General features: G+C 24.6%; 1 protein-coding gene across 1 annotated transcript in view; it reads right to left on the bottom strand.

The window, feature by feature from the left end:
• Positions 1-13689, bottom strand: part of LOC127279454 (pseudouridylate synthase RPUSD2-like) — a 223618-nt gene that overhangs the window by 14104 nt on the left and 195825 nt on the right. Inside the window, exon 6 of the mRNA XM_051301807.1 lies at positions 4249-4336. Within this exon, the coding sequence (XP_051157764.1) occupies positions 4249-4336 (88 nt within the window). The remainder of the gene's footprint in view (positions 1-4248; positions 4337-13689) is intronic.

The raw sequence follows: 13689 nt of genomic DNA, 5'->3' as shown, positions 1-13689 counted from the left end.
GTTCCTAAAATTCAGTTTTAGATTTATAATTTCTCTTTAAAACTTCAATTTTAATTTTTTTTCGACTTTTTTTTCTTAATTATATTTTTTACTGTTTAGGTACTCAAAAATTTATTTGAATTAAATAAAAATATTTTTTTCTCAAAGTTAATGTCAAAAAAAAATTCGAGAGTCCGATAATTCAGCTAAAATTTTGTTGAGAACTCAAAAATAGTATAAGGATTAGTTGTCATATGCCAGATTAATGTCTTGTCAAAATATTTATTTTAAAAAAAAAATTGAATATTTTAGAAAAATAAAATTTAAAAATAAAATCACAAAAATGACATGACTTTAAATAAATATTTATTTGGAGCAAATAAATAAAATAATAAAAGAACATAATATTTTATTTCTCATTATTGTGCTCCATATATATATATACATTTTTTATTTTGAATTCCCTCCAAAGAGGTCAAAAAGGAATTATTTCCAATTCGTGAGAATGTTTTTCTATATACATTATTTTGCATAAATATGTGAATTTTATTTCAATGAAGATTTAAAAAAAATAAAAAAGAAAAAGAAATAAAACTGAGAATGAAATTTTAAATCGGTTTAAAATGCATATTGAAATTATTTGTAGAAATTATAATATGAGGGGGAAAAAATGGAGGTTTATTAAAAAAAAAAAAAAAAATGAAAAAAAAGAAAAAAAAATGGTACGTTCGATGGCAAGAGTCGACTTTGCAGTTGGATAATTTTTAATTGCATCTGTGCTGAGAAAACCTTGTCAAAGGAAATTGCATTTTCATTTCTCTGCAAGAAATAATCAAGATTCTTCTCCCACGATATTTAAAAGAAAATGCATCACTTTACGGTATTAATGAGGGAAATAGAAAAGTGAAAATTAAAGAGATTTAATTTAAAAAAACCTCTCTCTCTCTCTCTCTGTTATATATACATATACGATATATATCTGTTTCTCCAATCAATATTTCAACACATTTCAATATTATTTTTATTCGTCCGATTTTAAAAGAAGTAATTTTGAGAAAATGAAATAAATGCATATATACGAGAGAAACTAAATTCAATTTAAATTAATGCATTCTGTGCTTTTAGCACCTGTTTTAATTCAAGGTAATTAAACCAACGAAATTGAAAGTGAAAAAAAAAAATAAATCCCGAATAAAATTACTTTATATTCTCTTTTTTAATTGCTTTCATTATTATTATTATTATTGAAAATTATTTGAAAAATACAATTTAATTCTTTCAATTGTACACAAAAAATTTGACCTTTTAATTCTAAAAATTCAAATTTAAAAAATATTTTGAAATATTTCGCGAATAGAAAAAGAATAATAATAATTTGGGTATAGAAATTTCAATTTATACCTTTTTTTTCACGAAATTGAAAAGTACGAAATTTTCGCTGAATAGATCATTTTACTATATATATATAGGAAAATCAACGAGGAGCTTTTATCTGCATATTCTGAAATATCTTGAGTTTAAAAAAAAGGACAGGAAAAGAAATGAAAAAGGAAAAAAAAGAAGAGTCGGAAAAGTGAAAAAGGTACTCAACGGGATATAACATCAGAGTAAAATATATACGTAATAAAAGTCAATTTTCTATGATCAGGTTTATAATTAATGGCAAATAAAAATGAAACATTTCATTAATAGATCCACTTCGTTGGCAATTTTCTTTAACGAGCAATAAAAAAAAAAAAAACGGAAAAATACCATTTAATTAAGTCTCGAGAGTTTTATTTATATTTATATTCTTCTTTGGTAACAAATTATTTTCAATGTTTAAGAAAATTAATGAGAGAGAAAAATAAGAAAAAATTTTCAAATAAATAATTCAAAAGAATTTTGGTCCTTCTGTCGACAGTATGAAGTATGAGTGTGTATTGTAAAGAGTGGGGACTATTGCACAGTCCTTTAAAACTAATGCATAAGCAGGTGTGGTCAGATTAATTAGTCGCTACTCAAAGTGATAGCACGGTCAGTAAATTGTCTTCCACAAAGACTCAGTGAAGCTTTGGAAGGATTGATTATCTCCAAGTTTTTGTACTTTGCTTGTTAAGAGCATTTGAACCTTCGTGACGTCACAAATCATGGCGCATGACACGCAAACTTCTCAGGTATGTGAAAAGCACAATTTTGAATATTTTTTAAAAAAACCTTTTGGAAAATGTTCAGAATAACATAGACTCTGTCTGTTATGTGCGGAAAATTCAAAATTTTGCGTTTAAAACGTTTTTTAAACAATGTTAAGGTCACAAATCATGGCGCATGACACGCAAACTTCTCAGGTATGTGAAAAACACAATTTTGAATATTTTTTAAAAAAACCTTTTGGAAAATATTCAGAATAACACAGACTCTGTCTGTTATGTGCGAAAAATTCAAAATTTTGCGTTTAAAACGTTTTTTAAACAATGCCTACATATAAGCAATTCGTGTATTTTTCCTTACTTGTGACAACCAACTTAAACATTGTTTAAAAAACGTTTTATACGCAAAATTTTGAATTTTTCGCACATAACAGACATAGTCTATGTTTCTCTGAACATTTTCCAAAAGGTTTTTTTAAAAAATATTCAAAATTGTGCTTTTCACATACCTGAGAAGTTTGCGTGTCATGCGCCATGATTTGTGACGTCACGAAGGTTCAAATGCTCTTAAATAAATAAAGTAGAGTTTGTTCTCAGTTGAGTAACCAACTCACAAAAATAATATTATTAGTTGTTTCTTACGGCGACAACACTTTGATTAGAAAAAAAATTTAATAATTAAATTTTTTAATAATAAAATAAAAATAAATTTAAAAAAATTTAATAACAATAAAATTTAATTAATTTTATTAAAAAACAATAAAATAATAGTTTTAATTAATTAAAAAATCTTTGTTTTCGAATTAAATTAATAATAAAAAAGTAAATGAAATTTATTACGAATGTAAAAATCGACCGTTTTTATTTTGATGTAAAATCGCTTCGAATCCTGCAATTATAATTATTGCAATTATTTATTTTAAAAAAGTGATGTGGGGGTCATCCATAAAGCATGTGATACATTTTTTCAGAATTTTACCCCCCCCCCCTCCCCCTTGTGATGCTTTTTCCAATACCGATTAATATGGAGTGTGATATTTTGCTGACCCCCCCCCCTACCCCTTAAAATATCACATGCTTTATGGATGACCCCTGTGGAAGTTATCCTGAAATTTCTATTTGTTTCTATAATAAAATAGAAACCAGACTTAAAAACTGCAAAAAGAAACATCATTTTATTCTTAAAAAAAAAATATAATTTATAAAAAATATCCTATGTTGGTATTACTGCGAGTTTGAATAAATTACAGCGGCAACGGAAACGTTAAATTATAGACGATAGATTGCCCATATTGGCCATATTAATAGAAGCATTTAATTTTACAAAGTTCTTGTGTATTTTTACATGTCAAAATTCGCAAAATTATTATTAAATATTAAATAATTCTTTCACCTTGCATATAATTAAAATAAAATTATTCATCAAAGTCTATAATTTTTATATTTGTATAATACACGTCCATTTTTATAAAAAAAAGTTTTATTTTAATATATGGAAAATATCACTTTAATTTAAAAATATTATTTGTTTAAATGAAAATTTGGTTTTGATTTAAATTTAAGGGTTAGTTTAGAATTGGCGCATGTAAATTTCCACTGTATCGAAAAAAAGCTACCATTCCCTGCAAAGTGTCACAATTTAAATGTTCGACTATTTTATATTGTCAATACGATTTTGGCATGATTCTTAACCTAAAAAATTATTTTTCGTGTATCATTTGGAGATAATTTTATCAAGAATATACTAACTTTGAATCAAACAAAATTTATGTTTAAATGAAATATATATTTTATCAACAAAAATGTATTATTGAATTAAATTTAAATATGTTTGACTACAGCAAAGATATAAGTTTAAATTAAACATAATATGATTTAACTTAAAATATCGTTTTCTCAGTGCTGTAATTGTATTATCCCGCAGTAATACCCACACTTACTCTATCCAGATGCAAATTTATAGAAGAAAAGACAATTTTTTATAGTATATAATGAAAAGACAGAAACAATGAAAAAGTATATATGTTAGAAGCAGAAAATTAGAAATAATAGAGAGGTAGAAGAAAAGAAATGAAAAAAAAGAGAAAAAAGATGAAGTAAGATATATTTGGCAGTACAGTCCTGGCAGTACACCACTTACAGGAATGGAGGCGGGCTTGTTGACCACGACGACGTCCTCGTCCATGTGTATCACCGTGATCGGCTCCGAGGTGACAGGCACCTCGTGTCTGCAACACACCAATCGCAACCAGCTTAACATGGCTTTGTTCTATAAGGCTTACGTTCATTGTACCTTAGATACACTCACTCACACTCAGACATATCACTACATGTATCAATAATCACATTTTTCACTCTTTTCTTTCTTTTTTTTTTAAAAATATTTCTACTATTTCTTCAAATTCTCTACAAGTATTTGAGGCATTCTATCTCAACCCGTTTCACCTTCAAAAGACGATCGCCAGCAGAGCGTTTTTTAAGTTAATATTTTTATATCAAAAGTAAATAATTTATATAATGTTACACACTATTTCGAAAGAGAATTTAACGACCTTTCGATTGGTCTTAACATTTTTTTTAATTTCTTACAATTTCAAACAGAAATTGCGTTTTGAAATATTCAACTCTTGATATCTCAAAACACCCCCCCTTCAATTTTATTTTAATATATATGAAAATAAAGCTTAGTTTTTCTAGTTTCAAATTCCGTTTGGTTTATCATGGACATTTGTGAGAATTTTTGGATAACAGTGATTCAAAATATGTGTTTTTGAAAACTTTGACACGAAGTATGAAGTTGAATCCTAACCCGCATTCAACCTACGTCACACACGAATTTCATTGTTTTGAAAAAAAATCGCAACCTATAATAATAAAAATTTTCTGTAAGGAGATTAATAATATCGTATTTATTTTAATAAAATGCTTTTAAGTGATTTTTAAGTTTAAATTTAAAATTACTCACCAAACTAATTTTTTAATATTAAATGCAATTATTATTGCAGGAAAATTTTAAATAAATACTTTTATTTTATGAAAAAAAAGACATTTTTTTGTAGGTTAAACGAAACATTTTTTATTTCAGCAAAAATTAAACACAGAAGAATTATAGTCCTTGAAAAAATACTAATTTTTAAATAACAAATTTTTTTATTTATTTAGTTTCGAAAAATTTACTTTCCTCGGACGAAGAATATTTTTTTAAAAGCATTTGTGTTTCAGAAACAGGAATGAAGGTGTGATATTTTTGTGTTCCTGAAATTGTTTTAGATTCATTAAATCTTTTTTTAAGAAATTTTTAAAAAAAAATTTTAGAGTAAATCATACTTTGACTCTTGCTTAAAAATCTCAGAGGTACAAAAAATTAGGAAAATTGTTCTCATATAGCAACAATTATTATCACGGTGCAAAAATTCGCAATATTGCGTACTAATATTGCTTTTTATTTATCTCTTATAAATAATAAAAATTATGCTAATGAAAGATAAAAGCTATTAGAAGATTAAATTTAAAATATTTAGAACACATTTATTCAAATTATTTATTTAAAGATAATTATTGTATAAATAAATAAATATTTCAAATAAATTATTGTACAGGTTGTGATTTTTTTCAAAACAATGAAATTCGTGTGTGACGTAGGTTGAATGGGTTAGGATTCAACTTCATACTTCGTGTCAAAGTTTTCAAAAACACATATTTTGAATCACTGTTATCCAAAAATCCTCACAAATGTCCATGATAAACCAAACGGAGTTTGAAACTAGAAAAACTAAGCTTTATTTTCATATATATATTAAAATAAAATTGAAGGGGGGGTGTTTTGAGATATCATGAGTTATATATTTCAAATCAAGATTTCTGTATGAAATTGTGAGAAAATTAAAAAAATGTTAAGACCAATCGAAAGATCATTAAATTCTCTTTCGAAATAGTGTATAACATTATAAGATTATTTTCTTTTTTATATAATAAAAATCTCTTGAAAAACGCTCTGCTAGCGATCGTCTTTTGAAGGTGGAACGAGTTGAAATAGAATGCCTCATTTATATAACACTCGATTTTGCATATATAATGAAATTTACTCAACGAAACGCTAATTTAACTGTGAAAAGGCCAAGGTGAAGGAGATCAGGTTTGAAAAAAAATACGAGAGGAACTTTTGATTTTTGTAAATTTAAATTTAAGAGTGTCGAACGGTCTCTAAAATTCTTTGGCATTTAATTATCGCCCTATAAAAACGGCACTGAACTTGAAAATGATAAACATTGATTTTAAAATATTTTTTTCTTGAAATGCGGACACTTTTTACAAAATTGGCCAAAACACAAAGGATATTTATCTTATAAATTTCGCCTAAATCCGAAAGATTGTGCTAATCCATACAAAAACACGAATGTAAAACAAAAAGTAAGAAAGTATAACAGTTGCGACATTGTGCTCCCTGCATACTTCTGACACCTAACGACGACTAAACGTAATAAAGCTGTCATTATATTACTTTTCTTGGTGTTTTTGGATGATTCTGTAAAAAGTGTCCGCGTTTCGAGAAAAAAGTATTTTAAAATCAATGTTTATCATTTTCACGTTCAGTGCCGTTTTTATAGGACGATAATTAAATGCCAAAGAATTTCAGAGACCGTTCGACACTTTTAACATATTTTCGAATACATACATTAAAATAAGTTGTAATTTAATTTGTAAATTATAATTTTGTGATAGAAGGAAACATTTTAGGTAACATACTCTAAAATCGTTTCTTAATAAGAAACTGGAGAAATTATTAATCTTCTTCCAAATTCAACTTTTAATGATTCAAAGTGTTAAAAATAAAATTGCTCACACTTTTACTGAAAAAATTTTTGATTCAATTTGTTTTTTTTTATTGTTAAAAATACGAAAATGTAAAAGTTAGACTAACTTTTGATTTTACTTTTTGTCCAATTTCCAACTGAAAAAAATTACTAAAAATTTTTGTCCTTTAATCAAGAAAAAGAGAAAAGTATATTTTTTAAAAAATAAAGAAATAATAAAAAATCCATTTTTAACTAATACAAATTTGTAACAGTGAAAAAAATATTAATAGTTAACTAATAATAGTTAAAACAGAATACCAAAAATGGTTAAGATTTGTGGTTATTGGATCTAGGGGTACCAATTTTCAAGTCATATGTTAACAAAGATATTATGTGGAATTCGCCGAATTTTTTTAATGCAAGATAATTTTTTAATAATGAGGGAGGGACTATATATATATAATAAGTGATTAAGATTGATCGTAATTAATTGGGCATTGAAACTAGTTGCGTGATAATGGTCCCGATTGAAATCTATTTGATCCCATTGTGATTCGTGAGTGTCGTTTTGGTGCACCACAAAGCCAATATTGTCTAATTGCAGCAATGCATTTCAATAAAGCCTAATTGAGCCATTTCAATTGACTGACCACAATTTACAAAATATTGATTTTATCGACAGATATTTTTTTTTTCCACTACTTTACAATTTCATTATTGCGAAACTGAAACTTGATATGCTTCCCTCTCTCAGTGTACAGTCAGCGTGTTATCCATTAATTAAACGTATATAACAATTCGATTTAGAGGAATTCGATATACATCACATTTATAAACTTATAATTATAAAATTTTTTTAAAGAATGAATTCTTTCTTTTTTTATCAATATCAGAAAAAAATTATTTATATATTACAAAATTTTTTTTAACATTGAAAAAATTTTCTTTTATCCCAACAAAGATTTAAAAACAAATTGTTTTTGATTCGGAAAAATTAGTTTTCGCAAAATATTTTTTAGCTAAAAAAATTTATTAAAAGTATAATCAAAAAACTATTTTAATTAAAGAAATTTGTTTTATGTCTACTTTGAAAATTTGATGACAAATTTTTGTTATATTATTAAATGAAAATTTATCTTTTTCAACATGTAATTATTAAAAATGGTATTTTAATAAATTGTAAAATTAAAATATTATATTTCTAACCAAAGCATAATAAACTTATACTCTATAATGTAGATACTTTGCTATGCGTAATGTTTGCCCCTTGGAGGAAGCAAATCGTGTTTGTTACATGAGGAAGCTCAAAACTAATAAACTTACAATCAAAGTTATTTAATGCAGATGAAGTAACTTCAAAATTAAATTTAATTTAACAAATAAATCCTACAAATAATTTTTCAAATTATATTTTAATTTTGTCACTTTTATAGATTAATAATTGCAAATAAAATAGAATTATATTTATTTCAAAATTTGTTTAAAAAATAAAAATAAATATTAAATTACAGAATAATTTTTTAATAATTTTAAAAAATTATAAGAACGAAAAAAAGAAAAAAAATTATAATAAACATATAGAAATTAAGACAAGAAATGTGTTTTCATTCTCTCATATAATGATAATGTTAAATATGAATCATATTTAATTCTATATAAAAGAAAAAGAAAACAATAACACCAGATATAACAGTTTTTTTTTTAATTTGCTCTTTTGCAATCTTGTCTGGCCTTTAGATATATATAAAATGCCAGGGCTATAAAAGCGAACTCTCGACCTGGCGAACGGCATTTTCCGACAGGTGTCCGAGCAATATCGATTACGAGATTTCTTGAATCTGACGTCGCAACAAAAAGTAATGAAAAAAATACTAGACATTTTAGCTTCACAGAACTTCCAAACAAAAATAAATTTCTTTTTCAATTTAATAAAGAAAAAAAAAATTTATTTATTAAAAAAAAATTTTCAATTTATTTTAAACTTAATATTTTTTTTTATTATAATATTTATTTATTTCATTAAATTATATTTTTCGTTTAAAAAATATTTTTGTTTAATATTATATATATAAATTTTAAATTAAACAAAAATTTCCCCTTAATTTATTTATTTACATTCAAATATTTAAAAAATTCGAAATTAATTTCAATTTAAAAAAAAATATTGTCCTTATTATTAAAAAATATATTTCTTCACGTAATAAGAATTTGAAAAGAGAAAATGTGAAAAAAATAAATAGAAGTTTAATTAGAAAACAATTTTCGAAGTTTATAATGAAACTTCATTTTGTTGGAGGAAATTTGGCTGTTTGAGGACACATAATCGATATAACGAACTGTTGAAGGAAAGACTGGCGTGAGCAGTAGTCATATGTGTGTCTTTGTATAAGTAAATTCGCGTACCCATTCGGTTAACAACAACTTTAGTCACAACTTATGAGTGATAGTCACGCCTTGATTGTGCATGCCTCTGATTTCTACAAGTCAAATAACCAGAGTAAGGTCATTTTCAAACCCACTACATATATACATATACGGGGTTGAACTAAATATCATTATTTAACTCCTGTTCCACAAAATAAAATCACACATTCGAGAAATCATTCAGAAATTTTTTTTTTTTTTTTTTTTGCATAATTGTATAAAAAAACGTTTAAGTTTTTTTAAAAATAATTTTTGCAAAATTTTTCATTTAAACAATTTCTTCTTACATATAAATATTTTTTTAAGTCTATTTGTTGTCAAATAGAAAAATAAATAAATTAAAAATAGAAACATAGCTAATAAATAAAATAAATAAAATTTTCAGATGAATACCTACAATTAAATAAGTAATAAGTATATTGTTTTCTTTTTGATTTAAATAGGAAAAAAAAATTTGTAAAAATTTTATTAAAAAATTGTGTTTTAAATGGATTTTAATTTTAGATTACATTTTTAAGTAGAAAAAGCCGTTATTATCGGACAAAACTTGTCTTTTAAGTAGAAAAAAATTGTTTTGTCAGACGATCTCAAGGATTTAAGTAGAAAAAACGCAATTCTGTCAGACAAAATGTAGTACTGAGCACATCAAACTTTTATACTTTCTAAATTTGAATTAATAAACAAATTTAAATAATTTGAATTAGTGACTCACTTTTTGCATTTGAATTAGTAAAATTACACTATTTTTTTATTTTTATTTATTTATTTAACTAATTTAAATTGGTAACTCACTTTTTGCTTCCGAATTATTAAAATTAAACTATTTATTTATTTATCTAAAAATAAATAAATAGTTAAATTTTACTTATTCAAAATCAAAAAGTGAGTCACTGATTTAAATTTCAAGAATTTTTAATCGACAGAATTGCATTACCTACAATTTACTTTTAGTCGAATTTTTCTTTTTTCGAATCTATATTTTACAGAATTTTTAAAATTTCGAATTTTCATTTTACAAAACTTTCATTTGTCCGAATAAATAGGATCTTGAATAAAAATTTAGTCTCAAATTTTTAAATTGGCCAATCAGAATTGGTAGATTTTAAATATAGCGCCCAATTTTGTCTGACAGATATTTTATACGGACAAATGAAAAGTAAAATAAAATGTAAAATAAAAATTCAGCATATTTTCAGAATTCTGTACAATGTAAATTCGGCTATAAAAAAATTCTTTCTAATATTCTTTCTGTAAAATAAAAATTCTTTTACACGACTATTTCTGTCTAATGAAAGTTCGAGTAAATAATAATTCTGTCAAATTCAATGAAATAAAATAAGTTTGTAAAATGAAAATTTGTGTAAGTAACAATTCTGTAATATGAAAATTCAGATGAATAGAATTTTTGTTAAATAATAATTCGAGAAAATAAAAATTCGGATGAAAGTAAATTTTAGGTAATAAAATTCTGTTAATTGAAAATTCTAACAATCGTCTTAAAATTACATATTATCAAGAAAATTGTGGTTAGTTGAATTTCATAAAAATAAAGTCTAAATTTTTGAACACGTTTTCGGCCATTTCCAATTTTGGTCAAATGAAAAAGTGTTTTAAAAATTCTACTATTAAATAACAATTCTTTTAAATAAAAATTTATGTATAAAGATAAATTCTGTAAAGTAAAAGTTTTGTTAAATAAAAATTCTGTTAAATAAAAATTCGTTTAAAAAGAAATTCTATCAAATGCAGCATAATTCGAAAAATGGAAATGTAAATAAAAGAAAATTCTGCGTCAAATGAAAATTTTAACTAATGAATTTTATGGGATATTCATGCAGTATTTTCCTCATGGTTTTTTTTAATCCAAAAATTATGATGCACACTGAGAAAACGATATGTTTGATTCAAACATAATATGTTTAACCCAAACTTAAAATAGCTTTGTTATACAGTCAAACATATTTATGTTTAAATTTAATATATTCTCTGGTTGATTCAATGTGAAAATATATTTAATTTAAACATAAATTATGGTTGATTTCAATTTATTCATAATAAATTTTTATGTTTAAATCAAATATAAAAATTTTAAACATATTTTCAGTTTAAGCCAAACAGAAAATATGTTTGAATCAAACATAATTATTCAAACAAATAATAATTTTAAGCCAAAGTAGAAAATATTTTCTATATATTAAAATTAAACATAAAAACTGTGTTGGGTTAAACAAAAACTTTTAAACTGATCTTTATATTTGAAACAAATAATTCTTTTTCTCAGTGCACAAAACAAAAATACATAAAAAATTCTAAATACATAAAAATTCTAAAGGCATAAAATTCATAAATTTCTTGGGAAAAAATTTGAAAAAGCAATTCACTTTGAAGATATATATCTAAATAATATATTCGAATCAAGTTAGGATTTTTAAGCATTGAATGTGCGGCTTTTGTACCTATATAGTATGGGGCGCAATAAGAGGCCTTTATAACGACTTCAACTCTTGAAGAATATGGGCAATCGATTTTTGGTAAAGACATGACTGTGTGTATATATATGCCTATTTTGCATTGGCGTGCTGCATGGCACTATACCTACAGTGCGTAAACGAAAAGAGACAAGTAGACACGCAAACATGTAGATGAAAGTGAGAAATAGAAGGTGCATAGATTAACCAACTAAATAGAGAAACGGAAGTGTGAAGGAAGGAAGAGAGAGATAAATATATACAACGTGGAAGATCACCAGATTAGGAGTCGCAAAAAAAGAGAGAAAGGGTAAATTAAAAAAGAAAAGTAAAGAAATTAACATAAAGAGAATAATGATAAATGGTATAAATTATTTCGTTTTATATTCAAAAGAAATATCTGATTTAAAAAAAAATGTTTTTTCTTTATTTTTAATAATTAAAATTTTTTTTATTAATGTTATTATGTGACTAATGCTTAATTTAAGTATTACTGGGTATTCTTAGGTTTTTTGGTTCGCTGATTACAAATCAGACGTCAGATTTGGAAAATTCAAAATGGCGGATCCAATATGGCGGACGAATTTTCAAAAATTAAACATATTTGCTTGAAAATCGTTACTCGGAGGTTTTCGGGGTCGCTGATTGCGAATTTAAAGTCAGTTTTTCAAAATTCAAAATGCCGGATCCAATATGGCGGACAAATTTTTAAAAATTAATCCAGTTTCTATAAAATAATCCATATTTAGAAACAAATACACATTTATTTAATTCAAAAATTCTTTTAAAACAACAAATTCGATTTAAAGACAAAAAAATCTTTCTTTCTCTTTCAATAAACAAAAAAAAAATTGATTGTTTAAAAAAACATATTTTGCGTTTTTACCTTTAAAACATGAAAAAGAATTTTATGCTGTGAAGCTTCTTATGTAATGAAAAAATATGAGGAAGGGTGAAATAAGAAGAAAGGGGACTTTTCGAGATAAAAGAAGAAAGTGAAGAGAGAAAGGGAATGTAGATATGGTAAAAGACACAATGTGAGTGACTCAATGTATTAGAACCTCCCTTTACGATAAGCTTTGACCTGATACACGCATTGCAAGGTGTAACCGTGGTGCAAACTTCCGATATCTCATGCACTGTAAGGTTTAAGGCAATAAATCAACCTGACATTCTAACCCTTCAAAAAATACAACTACTCCACATTCTCAAAACACTTGTGTGCAATTTTCTTATAATTTTCTACTTAATAATTGAAACTCAAAAAAACTGAACAAGTTTTTTGAGTTTCAATTTTTAAATATGAAAAATGACAAGATAAACTAATTTAAACTTTTTTATTCAAAAAAAAAATTGAAAAAATTAAAATTGTATTAAATAAAAAATAACAATCATTTTTCATTTTTTTTTAAATTAATTTTTTATTTAATTAGCGATATATTCCTTGCTCATTTAATACATAAACAGGTATTAGTTTAAAAGTTTTTTAATTAGAATAAAAAAAAATGAAATATAATCTACTTGCATATTTATTTTCCAAATTTTCCAAAAATGAGAAAAATTATTTCTTTTTTTTTAATAAAAAATAAAATTCAATTTTTTTCATTTCTTAATATTATTTTTTTCTATAAAAGTAAAAATAGCTTATTGGAAAATTCACAATCAACAAAATTGAAAATTTCGGTTACAAATTTTCACTCTAACGATTCAATTTCCGCCTCAAAGAATGAAATGGAATTTTCTATATATATATATATAACGCACAAATCCCTTGAGAATCGATTGAAAAATTGAGCTTCTAGAGTATAATTTAAAGATACAAAAAAAAAAATAAAATAAAAAGAAATGACATTTTTCTTTTTTGTCATTTTATAAATAGTCATACGGAAATAC

This window comes from Leptopilina boulardi, unplaced genomic scaffold (assembly GCF_019393585.1).
Source record: "Leptopilina boulardi isolate dan_hultmark-lab unplaced genomic scaffold, ZJU_Lbou_2.1 LbouV2_216, whole genome shotgun sequence".
NCBI lineage: Eukaryota > Metazoa > Arthropoda > Insecta > Hymenoptera > Figitidae > Leptopilina > Leptopilina boulardi.
Note: the sequence above shows the minus strand (reverse complement) of the source record. Positions and strands in the feature narration are given on the sequence as shown.